This window comes from Symphalangus syndactylus, chromosome X (assembly GCF_028878055.3).
Source record: "Symphalangus syndactylus isolate Jambi chromosome X, NHGRI_mSymSyn1-v2.1_pri, whole genome shotgun sequence".
NCBI lineage: Eukaryota > Metazoa > Chordata > Mammalia > Primates > Hylobatidae > Symphalangus > Symphalangus syndactylus.
In genome coordinates, this window is record NC_072447.2 from 69,744,240 (window position 1) to 69,768,554 (window position 24,315).

General features: G+C 40.6%; 1 protein-coding gene and 1 non-coding gene across 8 annotated transcripts; both read right to left on the reverse strand.

Annotated features, from left to right (window-relative positions):
• Positions 1 to 3,192: 3,192 nt before the first annotated feature.
• Positions 3,193 to 10,443, reverse strand: LOC129475195 (uncharacterized). Of its 2 annotated transcripts, XR_008654780.2 has the most exons (6): positions 9,915 to 10,443; positions 8,802 to 8,913; positions 7,291 to 7,415; positions 6,574 to 6,654; positions 6,285 to 6,415; positions 3,193 to 5,202 (listed from the first exon to the last, which is right to left on the reverse strand). It is a non-coding gene; the product is annotated as an uncharacterized protein (transcript). The 2 variants fall into 2 exon arrangements; XR_010119569.1 differs by lacking the exon at positions 6,285 to 6,415 and having other exon boundaries at positions 8,802 to 10,443.
• Positions 10,444 to 12,429: 1,986 nt separating this feature from the next.
• On the reverse strand, positions 12,430 to 23,490 carry SPIN3 (spindlin family member 3). Of its 6 annotated transcripts, none has more exons than XR_010119568.1 (3): positions 23,136 to 23,454; positions 21,712 to 22,873; positions 12,430 to 12,464 (listed from the first exon to the last, which is right to left on the reverse strand). XR_010119568.1 is itself a non-coding variant. In XM_063634382.1 (3 exons), exons 2-3 carry the CDS (start codon positions 22,869 to 22,871, stop codon positions 22,095 to 22,097), a joined length of 474 nt encoding a protein of 157 aa, XP_063490452.1. In that variant the 5' UTR covers positions 22,872 to 22,873; positions 23,136 to 23,454; the 3' UTR covers positions 18,762 to 22,094. The 6 variants fall into 6 exon arrangements, 4 of the variants coding, with proteins under 4 accessions (XP_063490452.1, XP_063490451.1, XP_063490450.1 ...); XM_063634382.1 differs by lacking the exon at positions 12,430 to 12,464 and having other exon boundaries at positions 18,762 to 22,343; positions 22,647 to 22,873; XR_010119567.1 differs by lacking the exon at positions 12,430 to 12,464 and adding an exon at positions 20,463 to 20,504.
• Between the last annotated feature and the right edge of the window lie 825 nt (positions 23,491 to 24,315).

Sequence of the window (24,315 nt, forward strand, 5' to 3'; positions counted from 1 at the left end):
TAAAATACCTAGGAATCCAACTTACAAGGGATGTGAAGGACCTCTTCAAGGAGAATTACAAACCACTGCTCAATGAAATAAAAGAGGACACAAACAAATGGAAGAACATTTCATGCTTATGGGTAGGAAGAATCAATATCATGAAAATGGCCATACTGTCCAAGGTACTTTATAGATTCAATGCCATCCCCATCAAGCTACCCATGACTTTCTTCACAGAATTGGAAAAAACTACTTTAAAGTTCATCTGGAACCAAAAAAGAGCCTGCATTTCCAAGTGAATCCAAAGCCAAAGGAACAAAGCTGTAGGCATCACGCTACCTAACTTGAAACTATACTAGAAGGCTACAGTAACCAAAACAGCATGGTACTGGTACCAAAACAGAGATATAGACCAATGGAACAGAACAGAGCCCTCAGAAATAATGCTGCATATCTACAACCATCTGATCTTTGACAAACCTGACAAAAACAAGCAATGGGGAAAGGATTCCCTATTTAATAAATGGTGCTGGGAAAACTGGCTAGCCATATGTAGAAAGCTGAAACTGGATCCCTTCCTCACATCTTATACAAAAATTAATTCAAGATGGATTGAAGACTTATATGTTAGACCTAAAACCGTAAAAACCCTAGAAGAAAACCTAGGCAATACCATTCAGGACATAGGCATGGGCAAGGACTTCATGTCTAAAACACCAAAAGCAATGGCAAGAAGAGCCAAAATTGACAAATGGGATCTAATTAAACTAAAGAGCTTCTGCACAAAAGAAACTACCATCAGAGTGAACAGGCAACCTACAGAATGGGAGAAAAATTTTGCAACCTACTCATCTGACAAAGGTCTAATATCCAGAATCCACAATGAATTGAAACAAATTTACAAGAAACAAACAAACAATCCCATTGAAAAGTGGGCAAAGGATATGAACAGACACTTCTCAAAAGAAGACATTTATGCAGCCAAAAAACTCATGAAAAAATGCTCATCATCACTGGCCATCAGAGAAATGCAAATCAAAACCACAATGAGATACTATCTCACACCAGTTAGAATGGCCATCATTAAAAAGTCAGGAAACAACAGGTGCTGGAGAGGATGTGGAGAAATAGGAACACTTTTATACGGTTGGTGGGACTGTAAACTAGTTCAACCATTGTGGAAGTCAGTGTGGTGATTCCTCAAGGACCTAGAACTAGAAATACCATTTGACCCAGCCATCCCATTACTGGGTATATACCCAAAGGATTATAAATCATGCTGTTATAAAGACACATGCACACGTATGTTTATTGCGGCACTATTCACAATAGCAAAGACTTGGAACCAACCCGAATGTCCAACAATGATAGACTGGATTAAGAAAATGTGGCAGATATACACCATGGAATACTATGCAGCCATGAAAAATGATGAGTTCATATCCTTTGTAGGGACAGGGATGAAGCTGGAAACCATCATTCTCAGCAAACTATAGCAAGGACAAAAAACCAAACACCGCATGTTCTCACTCACAGGTGGGAACTGAACAATGAGAACATATGGACACAGGAAGGGGAACATCACACAGCGGGGACTGTTGTGGGGTGGGAGGAGAGGGGAGGGATAGCATTAGGAGACATACCTAATGCTAAATGACGAGTTAATGGGTGCAGCACACCAACATGGCACATGTATACATATGCAACAAACCTGCACGTTGTGCACATGTACCCTAAAACTTAGAGTATAATAATAATAAAAAAAATAAATCTATGGGTGGATTTTTCAGATGCACTGGTAGAGCAAATATCAGCTTTATATAAAAAGTCAGCATAGCCAATTGGAGAAATGTGAAGGAATGCTTCTAACTACTTCATTACATCCTAATCACAAAAGCAGAAAGGACAATGGATAAAGACAAAAGCAAATGTACGTTATCACAGTCTGGCCCTATACAAATATTAGGACAAGAGAGGAAGGAGAAAAGCAGGCCCAGGTCAGTTTGAAAATGCCGCGTAAGTCAGGTACCTTGAAAACAATCATAGGCAGGGGGAGCGGGGAGGGATAGCATGAGGAGATATACCTAATGTAAATGATGGGTTAATGGGTGCAGCACACCAACATGGCACATGTATACATATGTAACAAACCTGCACATTGTGCACATGTACCCTAGAACTTAAGGTATAATAATACTAATAATAAAGAAAGAAAGAAAGAAAACAATCATAGGCTTTGTTCCAGCAAGGCTGAAACCGCCTTTGCAAAAATTGTAACTGAGGAAATTATGACAGTAAAAGAGATCAGTCCTAACTGACTCGACTCTATCTTGCTTCTAACCTTTAAGCTGGCCTTGTTGATTCCTGGGCATAGGCCAAACTAACCTTGGGAAGGAATTTAGTTTATAGTTCAACTTTGAAACAAAATTAATAATAGCCCTTTCCCAAAGGGGAAAGCAAAACAAATCAACCCTTCTTGCCTGGGGACCAGTCCGAGTCTGTCTTTGTAGGACTAACAAACTAGCTACAAGATTAGAAATCACGGTTTGGGGCCATGCAGCCTACGGCTGCAAGTATCTGAACCTCCCCAAATTGCTCCTGTGAATAACATCACTATTGCAAAATCTAACATCAGTGCTTGACATATTTTGCAGACACTGCACTCCAGGTCTGGTAATCTGGCTCAACCAGATTGAGGCTGGTAACCTGGTTCAACCAGTTCTGCGATTTTACGCAAGAACAGAAGACAGCAAGAGAAACTCACTTTGACCGCCTATGATTCCATCTCCAGCCTGACCAATCAGCACACCCCACTTCCCAAGCCTCTCCCCACCAAATTATCCTTAAAATCTCTGATCCCAGGGAAGGCTTGGAGAGACAGATTTGAGTAATAATAAAACTTCAGTGTCCCACACAGCCTCTCTGCATGAATTACTCCTTCTCCACTGCAATTCCCTTGTTTAGGCAGCAGGCAGGGTTTCTAGGAGGCTGACAAGGAAAAAAAAACAAACAAAAATTTGCCTTACAACCAATAGTGCGGAGGTCGGCATGGGGGCAGAAGGGTGAGAACTAACAAATTAGCTCGAATTTTGTTCTCTCCTGGCCTCTTTCCATCTGAGAATTGGGGGAACCTTCCAGTAACAGCTGGGGATTGTGCTTTTGTGGTGACTAGGGGCATAGAGTGGAGGAAAAGAGTCAAACTCTGTAAAATATTTGAAAAGATTTATTCTTAGACAAATATGAGTGACTATGGCCTGTGACAAAGCCCTCAGGATATCCTGAGAACATGTGCCCAAGGTGGTCGGGGTGCAGCTTGATTTTATACATTTTAGGGAGACATGAGACATCATTTAAATACATTTAAGATACAACTGGAAGGGGGGTTGCTTTCAATTTATAGGTAGATTTAAAAATTTTCTGATTGGCAACTGGTATTATCAATAAAATGCAATGTCTGGGTTATAGTAAGAGGTTGTAGACACCAAAGTTTCATCATCCTGATGGAGCCTCCAGGTAGATGCCTTCAGAGAGAATACATTAGAAGGTTTCTTATCATATTTAAGGTCTGAGTTTATGTTAATGTTGGAGGGTATAATGAGGTAGGTCCGACCCCCCTACTTTCTGCCATATCCTGAACCAGTCTTTCAGGTTAAATTTTAGAGTGCCCTGGCAGAGGAGGATGTCCATTCAGATGGTTGGAGGGGGGCCTTAGAATTTTATTTTGGGTTTACAGTAGTTTAGTCTTTTATGAGAATGAAAGCCCGGGGTATGGCTGGCTGGTTACTGTGGGTTGGAACTCCACAGTTGATTTCTAGCCAGTAGAGGCAGCTTAGGTTTGGGATGACTCTGCCTAAGCCATTTCCTGTGGAATTGTTCTCCTTCGTGGTAGGCACTGAAGGGTCTGAAGAGCCACCTTATTGAGTGGTTGGTTCACTTTTAACTTTTCCTGGTCCTTAGAGCTCCTAGATGTGTGTGTAAGCCTAAGGCCATAGGGATTCCCTTTAGAGGGTAGTAAATAGGAGGTGAGGGTAATTACACCAATGTGTATGGTTCTCATAATGAAAACTGTGTCACAGTCCAAGTCTTTAATGGCTTGGTTCCAGAATGCGATGTTTGGGAGAAAACATCTTGGTGGACAGTTTGTATAAATTGGGAATCATAACTTTTATGGAATTTTGATAGATATTGAGAATACTGTACATTGTTTGGAAAGGAAATTCAGTGGGAAATGGAGAATCGGATAAGTATGGAGCGGGTCCTTTCTAAACAACCTTTGTTGCACTGTAAAGGACTATGCAATGATCTCTCTTATTTACCTTTTTAGATCTATTTTCTTTTTTGTCCTTACAAAAACTATATCTGACTAGAATTATTCTGTGTGATTTGTACATGGACATTTCTACTATTATTAATCTTTATAACCTTCACACTGTTAGAGACATGTTTTGTATGAATTAAAAATTTTATTTAAAAACATTACATCTCTTATAAAAGTGTACATATGTAAAAGAGAGAACAAATTTTCATTCCATTGCAATTTCTCTGAGGAAATTAAAAGCCTGCCTTCAAAACAAGAGGCTGAAACAGAAATCATTCTAAAAGTTAATGTCCTAATGACCAGCAGAAGAGAGCAACTTCAGTTAGGTAGAGAAAAACTTGTGAGTGGCTATGGTAACTGAGAGAAACTTTCAACTTAGTAGGGAAGAAAAACATACCATGGAAGAAGTGAGCATATTGTTGGTAAAATAGTTTTATCTGCCACTGAAATTTATGCCCTAAAGGGAAAAGAAGACTTTATCATCTTTTTTGAGGAAAGCTGCTACTTATATATTTAGTTCTTTTGAGGATAGCAATGGCCCATTACTGTTTCACTGGGGAGAGTTTGAAATAGTCTTTAAACTCAAATAAATGGACCAAATTAAATTTGTCAGTATAGATTTAGTAAAATAAGATTGCTAGCCAATAATTACAGAAAGAAAAAGTATCGCATTTGTTCACAAAGTCCAATATTTTGTTCATTTAAAACAGCTTTGAGTGGAGCTGTTACCTATTTATGTAATTTTTCTTGTTGAAATGAACAAAATAAAATTCCTTACCAGAGACTATAAAGCATCTATCAAATATGGTGAAACTGGGACAAGGTCAAAGGAGGATGTTGAGCATATCTTCTGTAATCTCAAACTGAGTCTAGAACTCCAAAGGACCTACCCAATATTTTACCTAGAAAGATAAGAAATAAATATTTGAATTAATGGGTCACCCTATTGAAATTCATGCATAAGTACACAATATATGTGTATGACAATGTTCTTGGTGGCATTGTTCATAATCAAATTTTGGAAACTGTCCCAATAAATATCAAGAATTTGCTAAATAAATTATGCTTTATTCACACAATGGAATACTATATAAAGAAGTAACTCTGCATAAAAGAACATACAAACATGTTCACGTTCTATTAAGTGGAAATATTTATAGAGGAGGATATATACTATGGTTCTATTTTTACAACTTCGTATATGTGTACATAGATGGATTTAATGTACAGGTGTATATATGCGTTTTCTGCCTCTCTAGTCCTCTCTGTGTCTCTACACACATGTGTACATGCATGCATACAAATACACAGAAAGGAACTGCTATGGTTTGAATATTCCCTCCAAAACTTAGGTTGAAACTTTATCTCCAATGTGGCAGTATTCAGAGGTATGGCCTTTAACAGGTGATTGGAACATGAGGGTGAATGGATTAATCCACTGACAGATTATCATGGAAGTAGAACTGGTGGCTTTATAAGAAGAGAAAGACAGACCTAAGCTGCCATGTTAGCATACTTGGTCCCTTTGCCATGTGATACCCTGCGCTACCTCAGGACTGCAGAGAGTTTCTACCATCAAGAAGGCCCTCGCCAGATGTGGCCCCTCAAACTTGAACTTCCCAGCCTCCAGAACTGTAAGAAATAAATTTTATTTTATTTTTTATAAATTTTCAGGTATTTTGTTATAAGCAACAGAAAACAGGCTAAGACAGGTGCCATGAGTGAGAGTGAACCTCCAGAGTTTATGATCATTTGATGCCTAGGAGCTGTGTTGGACATGACATAGCCAAGCCTTGATCAGACTATTGATGGCCTACATGTGATGTAGGAAATATATTGGATATTGTGTGATTGTCTTTAATCAAACCATAAAGCTAGACCACACTGCTTTAGGCCTAGACAGAATTTCCTCCAAAGGGAATACATTGCCACTGTCAGATTCAATGTATGAACAGGAAATGAAGACCTAGGAGGCAGGCCTTACCTTGACTATGTATGAAGAAAAAAATACTCCTTCCAGTATCTGTGGCTGGTGAAAAATTTGGCCTTGAACTCCACCTTGTGGAGAGATGTGGAGATGCTATAAACACTTCAAGTGGTTGGAAGGTGAGCTGTCTGAAGCCAAGTGAAGGCAGAAAAGGAAGACAGACAGGAGAGTCAACTTGGTAAGAGACTCTGGGATGGGTCTGTGCCTGAATAGTTGTAATTATATTCAGTGTAGCATTTTCCTTCTTCCATTCCAAAACTTTCAGTAAAATCTTGCAAATGCTTACCTTATGCCCACTCTTAGGATTAAATAGAAAAGAGGCCATCCTGTTGGTTTCACAGCAGTCACCCATGAAGAACAGCTGTTCCTAGGAGAGATGATTGCCCAGGGTTTAGCACCACCAGAAGCAGGAACATGCTACCGTCACAAGACTGGAGCAGAAGATCCTGAGAGGCTTGCTCATGAGCACATGTGGGGATAATAATATTAAGGATAAATAATCTGAAAGCTCTGTAAATGGTGAAACCCTTTTAATTAACAATATTTACCTGAGGACAGGACTCAGTGAGGTAAATATGATTTTATATGGAGTCTTGCAATAAGTTTGTCTCCCAGCCTCCAGCCACTCCAGCCCTAATATACATATACCCTTTATACTTCTGAACCTTCTAAAGCATGCATCTGATCCTATTGCCACTGCTCAAAATCATCAGTACTTTCCCTTCTGCCTGCAGAACAGATTCCAAATTCCTTAAATCTTCATTGAAAGGTCATTGTAGATTACAGTGTTAGATTAAACTCAACATATATTTCCAACCTCAGCAATCTCTATACATCTTTTCACTATCTTTAGGTATATGAGAGTCCTCGCTGTTCTACGAAACCTGACAGTGTAATTTGGCAAACATAGTAATTTTGGCTTTTATCCAACTTGGCCCTGCTGGTTTTTTTCAAGAGGTCTGAGTCTGCATTGGTTACCAAGAGTTTCTTAGTCAAGCCTTACCTATATGGCAGTCAGTAGGAATTTCTGCCAGAGTATGGTGAACCAATCATTGAGATTCTCCAGTCCATCATGGATTATTCAGTGAGAGAGTAAAAGTGGATGAAGCATCACCAGTTTGCCACCATCTTAACCCAGAAACAAAAACACAGTAAAAAGGAAAGTACACTAAAAGAACCAACCAGCAAACAAAACAACCAGTATTTCAAGTGAGATTTATTTTGTTATGTTCTATTTTCTTGTTAGTGGCCTTTTAAGCTGCAAAATATAACTGAATATGAATTAAACTGTAAACACATAATTGACTCATTTATCTGTTTTTCTCAGAGACAAGGCACAGTGCTAGTTTTCGGTGAAAACATTCTAAACCATGTTAAAACATGTCCAGTTTGTAACCGGCCTTTAGAATTTGTATAGGGCTGATTTTCTGCCTAGAAACTGATGCTATTATGTCTCTTCCAGCTTTATTAAAAATGATTTTTTCCTGTATGTTTATATCAGATCTAAAGCCCTCACAAAACCTGAAGATATAATTACATGTAATCATTTTTGCTGATTCTCTGGACATGGTCCTAAGGTAGATAAAATTAAGACCTCATTCATAGGACAAGTTGGTCATTTATCCAGTGTCTACTGATGACCATTGTTGTCCATACGCTGACTTAAAATTGCCCCTTCACGATTCATGACACAGCACTGTCAACAACTTCACATGTGTTTTCACACTCTCGGTCTGCTTGGATCCTCACTAAATCTTGTGACGTACTCAGAGCAGATTCTGGTTCCACCTGACACACCAATGTAACTATTCTGAAGAGAAGTTTGGTATTCTCCAGCAAAATCGAAGATGTGCCCACCCTATGATCCAGCAATTCTAGACATATGCACAACAGAAACTCATGTGCAAAAGGAGAAATGTGTAAGGATATTTTAGAACAAGAACTAAAAAAACCAAAAAACAAAAAACAAAAAAAAATCCCAAACTGACAATTACCTAAATATTCATTCTTTGGGAATATATACATTGTGGTATAGCCTCAAAATGGCATTTTATATATCCATATGAAAAGGTCACAAAAATAGACCGAAAAAAGCAGGATACAAAAATACTGGCATAGTACACTATATGGGTAAAAATTTAAAACATGAAAACAATATATATTTTGGGGATACATACATAGTGAAAAAATAAACTAGTAGGAAGGACATATCAACTACAGTTCAGTGACAAAGGAAAAAAATGGGGCTGGAATAAAATAAGAACCAAAAATGTATCTCTCTTTTTAAATTTCCTTTATTTAAAAAAAAGGGACAAAAGAAGAAGGGGCAGCAGCAGTAGCAGTGTGGCTTGGGAGTCAGACATACTGATTTAAGATATGACTCCTATAGGACTTTACTGTTACTTTAAACCCTTTCCAGTCTCTGGACCTGTTTCATACTCTGTACACAAATGAGGAGAGAGACTAGATAATCTCAAGGCCCACACAGCTCTTAAATTCTATTTTTGTCCTTACCACCAGTCCTTGTCTGTATATGCTTACATTCTTAATTTCCATATACCCAGTTAACAATCTTCTGTACATCTCAGTAACAAATTGGCATTTCCTCTCCTGGTACAGAATGTTACTGGCATTAAAAAGAAAAAAAAATAAAAAGAAACATATTAGTTAAAATCTTTTTTTTTTTTTTTTGGTAAGTGCCAGAAAATGAAAGCAATATATTGACTAATAATACTGGGACAAACAGAGGGAAGAAGAGGCCTAAAGCCTCTCTAAATCCACAGATTCAAGACTGGCACAATGGCTCATGCCTATAATCCCAGCACTTTGGGAGGCCAAGGCAGGCTGATCAACTGAGGTCAGGAGTTTGAGACCAGCCTGGCCAACATGGTGAAACCCCGTCTCTACTAAAAAGACAAAAATTATCCAGGCATGGTGGTGGCTGGGGCCTGTAGTCACAGATACTTGGGAGGTGAGACAGGAGAATCACTTGAACCCAGGAGATGGAGGTTGCAGTGAGCCAAGATCACACCACTGCACTCCAGTATGGGAGACAGAGTGAGACTCCATCTCAAAAAAAAAAAAAAAAAATTCCGTAGATTCAAACGTTATAATCATGATAAAGTTTTTGTTTATTTCATTTTGTGATTTGGTTTTCCCCCTGTGGGTACCTTTATTCTCATGCGTATCTTCTCTATATACTTTCAAAGGTGGCCAGCTAAAGGTCCAGGTTTATGACATTGTTAACGTAAACTTTAAACTACCAATGGATAAAAAGTTCCTCAACTTCAAATCCCAAAAACTACAGCTCTAAACTCCCTTATAATTCCTATCATGGCATAGATGAGCACTGCAGACATTAAAGTGGTTTCTGGATTTTATACTTATTTCCTATCTGCATTTTCCTGCAAGAGTAATATTCACTCACTGATTTATGGTGACACTTTTTTACACTTAAATATCCCATTACAATTCACAAGCGTTATCTTTGCTCATTATATGACTAGAGCATCACCAAAAGCCTGTGAGGTGCATGGCTTATTGGTACCATACCCCACCCTCAATTCCCTGTGCCTTTCATTTTGTTTCAGGAATTAATGGGTCCAAAAGGAAGAGAAGTTAACTGACTTCCTCATGTCTCACAGGCAATAGATGGTAGAAGTGGAGCAAGAAGGTTCTCCAGTATCTGCTGCTTCCTGAGTTTGTTCACAATGTACAGCTCAGTGATGGGTGAGAAAACATCTTTGTTGTCCTGAGGCTGGCCAGAGATAGACACTTGACTCCATGGTTACTTGGAGAGGTACTACATCCTCTCAGGGTAAATGGGCTTACCCTGGACAGCATCACAGACCACCCAGGATCATGATGGCCTTCTCAGGGCCAGAAGCAACATATGGAGAAACCCCTTATCCTGAATGCATCCAGGTCAGGCTTGAACTATAACTCCTGCCCAGATTCAGGGGAGCTGGAGCAGGAAGTTTAGGGTCTGGTGTTACGAGCCCAAGGTTGGAGTTCCAGCCCCACTGCTGATTGGCTGTGGGACCTGGGAGACCTGCCACTTCCCTTCTCAGTTTCTTCTTGTGAGAAAAGGGAGGCAAACATCTGACCTTACAGAGGCACTGGAAGTTATCATCTGAAAGAATGGCTGTAAGATTGTTACTGTCACCTCAGTTGTCTTCTTCTCCAGTGCTTCTGTGGACTCTCATGGCAAATCCCTTCTACTTGTCTTGAGAAGAAAATACCCAGGGCCAGCATTGCTTCTCTCAGCCAGTCAGTTAGTCAAAAAATACTTTCTGATGCCCCAGAAAGAACCTTGTCTGTGCTGGGCAATGTCTAGAATACGGAGAGGAATTCAGCCACACAGCTGTTGCCTCTGAAGAGATCACAGAGAAGCTGTCCTTCTGAGGGAACAGGAGTTAGCAGTAAATACTATAACAAAGGGATAAAGGATATAAGAGTACAAAAGAGCGATCAACTGACCAAGCTGTGGAGTTAATTAAAGACTTCAGATATGAAATGTTTAAGTAAGTCCTGTTTCCACCCATGTAATGCAGTGAGAGGAAGCACATTCCAGGTAGGAGAAACAAGTGCAAAAACCAAGAGACTTGAAACAACTTGGACTGTTGAAGGAAACGGCCTGAAACGTAAGGACCAGGGAGTAGTAGTAAATAGTGCAGTAGTAAATAGTTAAGCTACAAAGGTAGAAAGGAGCCAGATCATGAAGGGCCTTGAATGCTGGGCTGAAAAGGTGGTCTTCATTCCAGGCAAATTATGTAATGCTGTCATGCAGTTTAGTGGCCCCATTTGTCATGCAAAATTACAAACTGCATTTCCATTCTGTGAAACTATCCACTTTAAAAGGCATCATCAATTTCAGACAATACTGATATGTTAATATTTATTCCAAAACCTGCCTTTCCTTGTGCAGGGTGATAGTTTTCAACAGTCACTCTTGAGACATCTGTTCTTTTCGTGCCCGGCAGCTAGTGGTACTCATGTGTGCAGGGTACTCACATTTTAGTGAATGACGGGAAAAAGGAGAGTGAGAGACAAGGAATAAGAGGTGAGGATTAGAAAACTTTGGGATTCTCTACCCTTCCCCCAGCCATCCCACTACTCTTCAATTCTTTTCTCTCTTCCCATGCAGAATGGAATCTCTTAAGAAACAGTCACAATCTCACACAGGGGAACTGATAGCATTCTAAGTGTCTGAGGTTTTGGAAAGAAGTGGGCCAAGTACCATTTGAATTACTGTGTGGGTGAATCTGATAGTATGTGCGCAGTGATTTGTCTACTTCGGTGTTTAAGCAAGGGAGGCCCTAAAGCCAACGAATATCCATAGTTATCAACAAATATTCAGCAAATAATAAATCAACAGATATCCATGGGAATCAACAGTTTCAATAGACCTGAGTAGTGGGATAAGCAAAGGCTCTGCAAGGTCAGTACTATGCCAGGGTGGGGCTTGACTACTGGGGGCCCGCTAAGGCCATCTGCACTAGAAATATTTTGTGTTCCATAACTAAATGCTGGTAAGAAGAGGCAGATCACTGAATCATAGCATCTGGGTAGTGCTTGGCTATGTATGTGTAATACAGAGGACTGATATAATAGAGCCGTAGGTTAACTAGGGCTCTCCTTTCATTGGCCTTGACTTCCTTCTTTTATTTTAGTTTTTTAGAGATGGAGGTCTCACTATGTTGCCCAGATGGGACTTGAACTCCTGCACTCAGGGATCCTCTCACTTCAGCCATCCCAGTAGCTGGAACTACAGGCACATACCAGCAAGGCCCTCTAATTTCCTTCTTTAATTAGTCAACTGAGATTTGAGTTAGGCTTTCAGAGCCCATCTCCCCTCTCTCCTGTTCACGAAGACACTGTTTTGTGACACTTGCTCCATCCATTCCATTTGCTTTCTGCTGTGTTATAGGGTTGGAAGAGGATATTTAAAAAATAACCTCTTACCTTCTAGGTGTTTGCTGTTGGTCTGCTGGTCTCATTCATAACATTGGGGTGGGGTGAAGGAAACCATATTGTCCCTCAAAATCTTTCCAGCTTTAGAGATGTCTGAGGAAGAAGTGAGTTGCTGGTGCTCACACCGGTGGACACATTACTTTGATACAATGAAAAGAAAGTCATGTATGGGTTCTTGGTGGTGGGCACGTTTATTCAAAGGAGCTGAAAAGCAAAAAAGTACAGTGGAGGAGCTGACATTTGAGATTAAGTGAAAAAAAAATTGTCACAAAGAGATTTACGGGAAGGAGGGAGGCCAAAAAGGATTTCCAAGACATCACACTCTTTGTTTACCTCCTACCTCACTGGTGGTGACTTCTCAGTCTCTTGTTTGTGTCTTCTCTTCTCTCTGATCTCTTTAAGACCCAGGGCTCTGTCCATGGCCATCTGTTGTTCTCTATGTACACCCATTCCCTGGGGTGATCTCATATAGTCCCATGGTTTTAAGTATCATTTACATGGAGACATTTCCAACTTATGTATCCAGCTTAGTCAGACCTCTCCCATGAACTGCACACTCATATATCCAATAACTGCTCAACAGCCCCAATTAGATGTCCTAAAAACACCTTCAAACTCAACTTGTCCAAAACTGATTTTCTAGCCTCTCCTCTTCCTAGCACCCATCCAAACCATAGCCTTCTTCATCTCTATCAGTGGCAACTCCATCTTCCCAGTTGTTTTTTGGAGCCATCCATGACTCCTCTCTTTCCTTACATTTCACTTCTAATTTGTGAGAAAATTCTACTTACTCTTCCTTCAAAATATACCCCAAATTTAAATACCTCTCACCACCTCCATTGTTACCTCTCAGATATCATAATTTCACACACGGGATACTGCAATACTCTAACTAGTTTCCCTGCTTCCTCACTTTCTCCTTTATAGCCCGTCCTTAAAACAGTAGAGAGATTTTTTTAGAAACATGAGTGAGGACAATTCTCTGCTGAAAATCCACAGTGGGTTTGTGGACATGGGACATGCTTCAGCTCTCACCCCCATTACAGATTGCCTCAGCTGCTGAAAGCACCTTTGTCCAAGGCTACGACCCTTCCTGGGGCAGCCCATATCCAAAGACTGATTAGTGTAGGGGTTGAAAGGCCTGTAAATATTACCCCAACTCTGCAGGGCCATTCTAGTTCCACAGCTTCCTGTGGGTATGGTTGACACTGTAACTGAGTCTTTTTCAGAGCTTCATTTTCTTTGTGCTCCTGCTGCTTTCCCATTTCTTCCCCAGGTATTGACCCCAAGCACACTGCTTAATAAATTTTCTACAAGATTAACTTTGTTTCTGGGTCTGTTTCCTAGGAAAACCCAACTTGTGACAGGCTCCCCATTTCATGCAGAGTAAATACCAGGTCTTTACAATGCCTTATATTATTTAGACCCTTATTTCCTCTCTGACTTCTCCTATGTCTTTCTCCTTCATCTATGTAGCTCTAGCTAAATAAGCCTCCCTGTTAGTCTTTGAACATGCCAAAAACACATTTATCTCTTAGGCTCTTTCCTCTAGTAGTTCCTTTTGCCTAGAATGCTCTTTCTCTAGATATATGCTTGGCTAACTCCCTTCATTTATTTGCTCAAATATTACCTTCTCCATGAAGTCCACCCCAATCTCCCTATTTACCGTGGTGACCTACCACTTCCCTTCCCTCTTACCTTGTTCTAATTTTCTTTTTTATAACAGTTATCACTTTTTGACATCCCACATCATTTACTTATTATTATTATTTTTTTAAATTGTTAGCCTCCCCTTGCTTGAATGTAAGCTCCATGAGAACAGGCATCACTGAATGCTTTGTTCATGAAATATCCCAAATGCCTAGTTAAAGTGCCTGGAACAAAGTAGGCACTGAATAAATTTGTTGAACAAATGAATGAATAAAGTAGATTTAACAGTAGGAACAAAGTGTGTGTAGAAAGAGGGTGATAGAGAGGGAAGCATATGAATGAGTCATGGAGAAAATCACAGCTGTGAATCACTTGGACTTCTCCCTTGGTGCTACTGTTTCTTTCCCATTTCTTTATGCAAATATTAGGAAAAAATAATAATTAGAGTATTACTTGGCATCAAGAGAGCTAGTTTCAGTCCAGCACTCTTACTAGCTGTGTGACCTTGGTTTCCTTTTTCTCTTTAAGCATAATCTCCTTATCTGAAAAATGGAGGTAGTAACACTCAGCTTCCAGTATCCTGTGAAGATTAAGATGTGCCCAGCACATACTAGGTGTCCAACAAATGTTTACTTACATCCCGACATCCTCCAAAGGCAAATGATTTAAACTAATAATACAAATGTCTTGTAGTATGTGCTTGAAAATGTAAGCAGAAAAATAGGTATACACATTCATTACATTATATGTGAGCTTCAACTTTATGTTATGCACCTGTTTCATAGATTTGGGGTAGAGGAAGAAATCTGCCCCATTTCCATTTAATCAGTGACCTCTTAGCCACTTTACTTGCTTTCTAGGATAACAATAGAAAAACGTATTTAAGGCCGGGCATGGTGGGACATGCCTGTAATCTCAGCATTTTGGGAGGCCGAGGCAGGCGGATCACCTGAGGTCAGGAGTTCAAGACCAGCCTGACCAACACGGTGAAACCATGTCTCTACTAAAAATACAAAATTAACCAGGCATGGTGTTGCATGCCTTTAATCCCAGCTACTTGGAAGGCTGAGGCAGGAGAATTGCTTGAACCCGGGAGGTGGAGGTTGCAGTGAGCTGAGATTGGGCCATCGCATTCCAGCCTGGGCAACAAGAGCGAAACTCTGTCTCAAAAACAAACAAACAAACAAATAAAAAACATATTTAAAAACTCCAAAAACATACCAGAAAACAACAGAGGTATAGTGTTAGCTGTGCAGAACAGTAGAGAAGAATCACAGGCCCTAGGTTTCAATGTTAAACACATTACTGAATTAATAGCTGTGGATAAATGACATCAGGTATTCCAGCCTTTCAACTTGTTTTTTTTCTCTCTAGAACACTCCTTCCTCAAATCATTGCATGTGCTGGCTTCTTTAGTTATTTGCTAATATCCACTCAGGCCTTCCTCTGAAAACCTTTTGCTGAAGTAGTTCCCTTATTTCAGTTCATTTCTATCCATTGCTCTGCTTTTTTGTTCTTCATGCAACTTATCACTCTCTGAAATTATACACATTATTTAGGTTATTTGTCTACATCTTTGTTGCTTTTCTCCCCTCTATGAAAATGTAAGCTCCCTGACAGAATGGACAGTATCTATCTCATTCATCACTATTGGGCAAATCCATCAAAAAGTAGCTGAATGAATGAATGAATGATTGCATTCAGGATAATAACCCTGCTCTCTTAACTGTCCAGTAATGTTATAAAGATTAAAGAGCTCTCTGGGAAAACAAACTCAGTTCTTAGCAGAGATTAAAAGAGCTATGTACATCTAAAGAATTATTTAAATAATTTCTTTCACATTTCAGTAATAGAATTTCTAGACCTATATTCACTAGTTAAATGTCATTGGAGCATTGCTAAATGTAAAGGTTAACCAAAAGGACATGCGGTTTACCCTCTTGAGAACTAAAGGGAATTCATCTTTATTAAGCATCTGTGCTGCACTATGTTACATGCTAAGGATATAGTTTCTCATATACCTCTAAACAGAACTGAGTAAAGAGTGTTACTCTATCAAGAAGGGGAATAGATTCACAAAGATTAAGTAACTTGCTAGTACAAGCCAGTAAAAGTTGGAATTAATGTCCAATCAGCTGACTTTATTTTTTCACTTATTCCATCCTTTCCTGGGGAGCATGTGGCCCTCAGATCTGTGCTTCTTAGGCCAAGATCAAGCATAACATCTCCATTGTTGAAATGGGCCTACTTGAAAACAGTGAAAGAAGAAAATAAAACTTTGCTTGTTTACTCCCTGGTTTCATGAAATCCCAGTGGAAAGAGACGTGGGTAATTTGGAAGTTTGTATGATTTGAAAAGCCAAGTTTTTTTTGCCCCAAATTAAGCTTAGTGAGAACAAGGGCAAGCAGATGGAAGACTTACTAGGAAATAAGATTAGGGGCAAGAAAAATCTAATTTCCTAGATCAGTGTTTCCTAATAATTACTGATGATAAAGAATCACCTGAGGTATCTTGTACAGCTGCCCCAGGTCCCTTCCTAAGAGATTTTGATTCATTACATCTAAGATGGGGCTCAGCAATTTATAGTTAACAATCACCCCAGGTAAATCTTATCAGGTAAGTATAGGAAATAATAACTCTGACCTCACTCAATTGCCACCTATAAATCAGTGATTTTCAATGTGGGGTCCCAGCAGCATCAGTCTCATGTGGGAACTTGTTATAAATATAAGCCTGTGGACCCCACCCTAGACCTGTTAAATCAGAATCTCTGTAAGAGGGCCCCAGAAATCTGTATTTTAACAAGTTCTCAAGGTGATTCTGGTGTGTACTAAAGTTTGAGAGCTACTGTACTAAATAATCTCTAATTATAGCCAATAATTAAAAAACCTCCGATTGTTCAACCCCCAGGTGCAAGAAGTGGCGTAGAATGCCCAGTTCAACCCCCTAAACGGGCATCCACCCAAGATATGCCTCCAAGAGAGAACGTCTCAGAGAACACAAAGAGGTATTTGACCAAAGGAGTCACTCAACTGCCAGGATAGGTAGTCCTTGTCTAACAGGTTATGATATATGCTTCGGATCAGAAAGTACTATGTATTGTTTTCTATTTCCTCCCTTTTTCAAATGGTAGTTTTGATTATATTTCTCTGGTTATCTCCCCACTAGTGTATATTGGGTATGTTGAGGAGAAGAGTAGTTTATAATTTAAGTATAGATGACCAGACTGCTAGGAAGATGGATCTAAAGATGGCTGCATATAAACTAGGGATCTTGAACTTAATGCTAAATGCACTAACTAGGTAAGACTTCAGGTTTTTCTCCTTTGGGGACATGAATTTATCACACCTATGTGTGGGCATTTTTTGAAAGAGGATGTGTAGGAAGAAATGTGTCCATGGATGCCAGGTATTCAAATGAAGAAGCTATACTAGATATTTGTGATTGGTGAATAGCATTAATTATTCATTTCCCCAAAGCCCTTGATTCTACTGGAAATCCATCTGGTTCCAGAGAGATATACCATAGGGCAGGGGTCCCCAACCCCTGGGCCACTGACAAATACTGGTCCATGGCCTGCTAGGAACCAGGCCGCACAGCAGGAGGTGAGTGGCAGGTGGTTAAGCAAGCGAAGCTTCATCTGTGTTTACAGCTGCTCCCCATCACTTGCATTACCACCTGAGCTCTGCCTCCTGTGAGATCAGCAATGGCATTAGATGCTTATAGGAGCATGAACCCTATTGTGAACTGCACATGCAAGGGATCTAGGTTGCATGTTCCTTATGAGAATCTAATGCCTGATGATGTGTTGCTGTCTCCCATCACCCCCAGATGGGACAGTCTAGTTGCAGGAAAATAAGCTCAGGGCTCCTACTGATTCTACATTATGGTGAGTTATATAATTATTTCATTATATATTAGAACATAATAATAGAAATAAATTGCACAATAAAGGTAAGGCATTTGAATCATCCCCAAACCACCCCCCTCCCCCCCCCACCCTGTCCGTGGAAAAATTGTTTTCCATGAAACCAAATCCTGGTGCCAAAACAATTGGGGACCACTGCCCTAGAGGTTAGGGATGGAACACATGACCTTGCTAAGCCAGTCAGTGTATTTCATCCCTGAGATTTTAGTGATTGGTCAAAGTATCTGACCTAAGCCAGCTGAGAATACATCATAGGACACAGGTTATCTATCTTTCTCTAGATTGGACTGCTGTAGCCTGGAACTACTGGTCCAATTGTGCTACCATAAGAAAAAACAGCCTGAGAATGAAACTGACACACAGAGGGAAAATCCTAAAGAATCATAAACACTGAGCCTGAGCCCCAATTCAAACTATGCCTGAAGCCCATCTGAGCTCTAGATATTTTTTAAATTTATATTGATCAATGTTTGGTAACAGTTTAAGCCTGTTTGAAATGGGTTTCCTGTTACATGCAGGCAAGTTCTGTTAGAAAAGGCAAACCAAAGCTATAAATCTGAATTTGCATATGGCAGTAGATGTGAGTGCAAATTTAAACAGCAAAAAATAATTGTTCATTTCTGGATTATTAATTACATAGTGCCTTAACTTTCCCCACAGCTTCAATATATAATTGGTTTTCCTTTTAACTTCCCTCAGTAAAAATATACTGGCCTCTCTTGAGAAGTTCCTCTCACAGAATATGTTATGTTCACATATATTTCACATTCTACTATTGAGAAAAATTGGACTGGCAGAAATTGTGGGTTTGTAGGGTCATGTAAGTTTTCATTAAACTGGGTTAGGGTTTGAAGGTTTAAATTAATTATACCTCCTTCCCTTCCAGATTCTGAACCAATTAAAAAATATACACAGGAATCAAATAGGGATTAAGATATCAGCTTTAATATATTGTTCAGTGAAAAAAGCAAAATTCAGAACAGCATGTATAGTATGCCACCACTTGTGTAAAAAAAAAAAACTTGATACACACACAATATGCTTGTAAATACATGGAATATCTCTGGAATGATACATAAGTAACTGGTAACAGTCATTACTTTTTGAAAATGGGACCAGGGAACTGAGGCCAGGGGTGAGAAGGAGGAAGAGAGACTTACTTTTTAATAGTATACCCTTTTGTACTGTTTGACTTTTACCATAGGCATGTGTTATTTTTCTAAAAAACAATTTATATATTAAAACTGTAAAAAAGAATAAAAATAGATACCAGCTTTATAGCTGATAGAGCTGGATTGGAGAACATGGCTTGGACCTGAGGCTGAAATGAACTTCTATCATAAGTCTAAGGACATTGAGATTCCCCCACCCCAAGGAGAGATAGTTGGGTCTACAAAGCAGATGTTTACCCAGCCATGTAGTGAAGGACTGCAGTCTTTCCCACATCTTGCTGTGTGGAACGAACTCAAGATCCAAGAGCGGCCTAAGCTGCCTATCCATTATAACCATTTTCTCAATCTCATCATCAAGTTATTCCTCCTCCCAAGCGTAAGATTGAATGAGTGTAAGAGAAGATGGGTAGAACTTTCTTGCAAACATTTTTGAGAGATGCAAGTCTTTTCCTTTTCTTGAGTCAGGAGCATGGAGAGAGGAAGAGGATAGATCCCATCATACCCTTGTACATTTTCATTCTCTTAAGCCACAATGGTTAATGCTCAAGACTCTGGTCAACAAACAGGGCTGTGGCTGTCCCCTTCCAGGGAGACCAACAGTATCTTAGAAAAGTTCTGCTCCCATCAATGTAAGATTGGTGAGCAGTTCTGTTTTTGCCCCCAAGAGGCTCTGAAATAAGTCAAAATAGAACAGTAATTAAATTAACTCTAAGGCTACATTACACCCTAGGCTGAAAATTTGATCATAATTATAGCCCTAATTTACAATTATGTCCAGCCATATTTTCTGACATAGCTGACAACAATTATACAATGACTCCCAAAGATAGCATTAAAATACTCCAAATAATACAATATCAACAACATAATAAAAATGCCTTAGTTTGAACTATATGACCTCACCCCCACCCCATCAACTATTAAACTCCAACGGAAAAAGGACTGCCCAAAATTAAATTTCTAATTCAAAGTCCAAAATAATTAAAGTCCAAAATTCTGCCTTTCCCAATTTCTCGTTTTTCTCATTTCAGCCATATAGATCTCACAAAGATGTCTGCCCAGATATGGGGTTCCTTCAGCAGCTGCAGCCTTGGCTGTCTTCCTCTTGACTGGGTGTAGTTCCTTCAGGACCTCAGGAGTTGAATTAATCTAACCCCAAACTGCATGTCATACATATTAAAGAGTCCAAAGGGTCAATAAGACATAAGATTATCACAATATCAACCTCACATCAAAAAAATTAGAAAGCACACTAGTCCCCAGTCACTAGAACAGTTGTTTTAAGCAAATATATGACCCCAGGACTTAGAACATAGGGCAATACAGACCCACATTGCTGTTGTCAGTCAAACACCATAGTAGAGACTTAGTGGCATCAAAAAGCAAAAGTAGACAGATAAAACATAGGAGAAAAGAGAATATCTTCTTTGTTTCATCCTCAGCAGGATGCCAATCTGTGCCGGTAGTCTGGACTCCATGACCTGTGAACTTAAACTAATTTGGAAGATATCTTGCAGTACAGTCCCAATATGACTGTACTGCCTTGAGTCCCAGCCCCAAATGTGCAGAACTCCATGGCCTCATTAGGCTGTTACTGCTAATGGAGCTTCTGTGAGAACCTCAATGAGAAAGCATTAGTTTTGGCCAGGTGCTTCTCTCAAAAACCATGCTTGTATTTCAACTTTTCTTTCCTAGGCTTTGGTTAACCTCCACCAATGCCTCTTTAATAATGGAAAGCTCAAAAGCCCTTCCATTGTTTACTTTTCTGCCACAGTAGAACTCACCCTTATCTGCATATGAGTTTCTCAGGGTCAGCCAAGAAACAGGATAGAGTTAAAAATCAAAACGCTAACAAAAATCTATTAGATTTCTATCTACCAATGCCAGCACTTAAAACATCATTAAGCCTACAGATTACCTACCACTGACTGTGTTCCAAGTCCTGCTAGGATACCATAATAGATGAGCCCACCAGTCCCTGCAAGGAAGCAGTCCCTGCTTTCAGCCATTCTTGGTTCTCACAAGTGCCTTGCCCACCTCATATGCTGGGGCTCTGAATTCAGTCTCCTAAGAATCAAATCTAAAACTTCTGAGTCTCTCTTGGCACAGCAAAGAAATCTGTATCTCAGCTTGATTCTAGGTTTCTCCTCTTTTATTTTGAGGTTCTGGACAGATCTGTCAACCCTTGCCAAACCCAGCCTTTGCCTTGTGACTGAGGACTCTAGCTAGAGCCTGGCTTAATGCTCCTCTGGGCCGGCAAAGACCATTTGTGCTAAAGTCTGCCTGCACAGCTTGTATCAGTTAAAACCTACTCCATGTCTGCAGATACCAGCCAGAGCTATTGGAGACAAGAGAGACCCTAATGCCACTGATGACTAAAACCTTTCACTTAAGCTCCACCAGAAATCTTGATCTCTCCACTTGGAGTTTGGTCCCCAAATGCTTGTCTTCTTATCAGTTTTGCAAGGTTTCTCAGCCTATGGTTAGGTACTAAAATGCAAAGTAATTACCTTCTTAATTCTAAAACAGCTGAGCAATAGGTGAAAGAACCAGAAAGAGAGCAAAATTATTAGCCTTACTTTTAGTACAGTTAGAATTGAGAATGCAACTTGAACAAGAGACCAAAATGGGCTTCCCACTCTTTCCCAAGTTAGATTTTTGAAGCCACTTGGGGGAGATTTGAGATTGCAAAGACACTTACCCAGCCAGTCACATGGGATATCTCAGCAAGCTTCACACCTCAATGAATGTAGAGTCCAAGTGCCAAAAAGAGTGAGGTGAGAGGTGTTCAGCTACCTTTAATCTATTAACACCACCCAAGATAAAAAAAAGTATGAGCCAATGGATGTCAGGCTTTACCCTTCTCACTAATCAGTTAAATTGTAGAGAGGAACCAGTGAAAAGGTTGGACAGATGGTCAAAAGGTTTCTTCCAAAAACATATGAGAGGGCAGAAGTTCCAATTTTTTGCCAAGCAAAACGTGCAAAAAGGGAGAAGATGGTTCTTACAAACTAGAAAGCAATCAAGACTTTTTGTGTCTACAGATTTAGAGTTTCATATATTTGGCAAATTTCAAGATGACCTCTAAGATGTTTTTACCAAATCGTAGACATAGATATGGAAATCATCATCAAATTTGATGAAGTACACAGAGGGTTTTGCTTCTACCTGATGAATGACCATGCCAGTTCTCTTGGAGCCATCGTCTTTGGCGTATTCCACCTGTTTGCCTACCAGGCTGTCTATGACTTCTCCTGGCTCCCTCTCTGCCAGAGGAGAATCATTGGAATCTTGAAGGATGCGGAGGTCACCATCTTTATAATCATCTAACAGCTGGTACATATATAATACAGGATCTTTCTCATAGGTAATGTAAAACCATGTGTTCATGACAGGTGCCTGAGCTAAGACCATCCCCCTCCATTCATTTTTGGAACCTTCCTCTGTCTCAAAAATATGTTCCACTGCTTTGCCAACCATTATTTCTGCCAAGTGTGTATCACTGATTCTAGATGATGCAACTCTATTAGGAAGGACTTCAAGTGATGACACTCTTTCATCTCTGTGAAGTTCCAATCCATAAACACAGTCAAATCCATCATATTTGATAAGATACAGAGAGGGATTTACAGGTACCTGATCCAGAACGGTTCCTTTCCACTGTGTTAGAGGTTCATCTCCATCTTTCCATCCGTGCTGAATTCTGCAGCCCACGATGTTCCTCCGAGGCTGGGAGGTGGGTCGGCTCCTATGCTTCCTGTGTGCAGCCTTCCTCTTTATCATGGTAACAGACACACTGCCGTGGCCAGCGCCTGTCCTGGACCGCTGCCCTGCAGCTGCCTTTCCAAACGGGGTCTTCATGCCTGCGAGGAGGAGCACAGTTGCCAGGTGGACCGAGAAAGGAAATTAACAAAATCAATGCATAACACGGAGAGCTTTTTCTCCTAATCAGCGCACCCCGTAAACCCACGCCTGTTTTTCCCGAAAGCTAGATAGCAAAGCTGGAAATCAAGGCACCCTGGCTGAGTGCCTGCAGTAACCTTCCTCCCCAGCTCAGTCTGGCTAAGATCTGCGGCTCGGTGAAATAGCGTTTCCCCATTCCCCTCGCCCTGCTTCCAACACTACCCGGCCAGGAGGCGCAGATTCCCCACCGTCCCGGATTGCGGGCCTCAAGTGCCCAAATCGGACACCTCGCCGTTGCCTCCGCAGTGAGCCTATGAGAAGGAAAATCAGCGGGCGAGCAGCCCGGTGCTTGCAAAAGCTGGGAGAGGATGATCCGTAGGCAAGGAGTGTCTCCAAGAGGGCGGCGGGGCAGGCGAAGATGACCGTGGCGGCGTCCCTTGCTCTTGACTCCTGCGTCCTCCGCCTTCCTGGTGGCGGTGGCGGTGGCGGTGGCCGCAGCCCCCCTCCCACATAAGACTCCCACTAGTCGCTGCTGCGCCGCAGTCTCCTCCCTCTTTTTCTAGCGCAGCTTCCGGTCAGTAGAGAGGCCTCCCCTTCCTGCCAAACACCGCGTGGCGCCCCTCCCCCACCAACCTGTACCATAGCCCTGGGCGTGGAAGGTGCTCCTAGGCTCTCGGTCTCGCAGCTTCCCCCAAATCAGAAACTGTGGAGCCCACAACCACCTCTCTCTCACTGGTTTAGCACGCGCCCCTCCCCCCACCTAACCTCAACTCTCTGCGCCCCTGCCTCTTCTGCTTTCCACCTTTCAGGAATTAGCCTTTTCCTTTCCCCTCCCTCCCCGCGTCCCCCCACCCTCCATTGAAGGGGATTTGTGGTAGGACAAGAGAAATGCGCTAGTGCTCAGTGTTCAGGCTGCCATCTTGACCCAATCTACGTAATTTTTACTGACTTGTCATTCCCAGACTTAACTTCTTGAGGATTTCTTCTCTCTTCCCCTGATTGCAAGATAATTGCATGTACAATATTGACACTGTAAAATTCAGAAAATTGATATGAAGAGAAAATAATTAACTGTAAGCCGGCCTCCCATTTTCCACAGCTCACAGTGAAATATTAACACTATTTCCTTTTCCTTTTTTCTAAGCTCTTACAAAGCTTGGATAATTTTGAATATGCACTTTCATGTCCTGCTCATTTCCATGTAGAATAAGCATTTGCTCAGTTTTTTAGATATTTTCTGAGCACATGTTTTGTAGTAGCTTCATAAAATTCAGCATTAGGATTTTTCATGATTTTGCCATTGCCGCCTATCTTCAGACGTTTAATTGTTAAATACCTATAAATTGTGCTTGCGCATGAATTATTCTGTTCACTTGAACAGAATAACCTAGACACTAAACTT

Coding starts and splice junctions, on each gene's coding strand:
- SPIN3 (XM_063634381.1), bottom strand. CDS start 22,871: ATGAAGACCCCGTTTGGAAAGGCAGCTGCAGGGCAGCGGTCCAGGACA.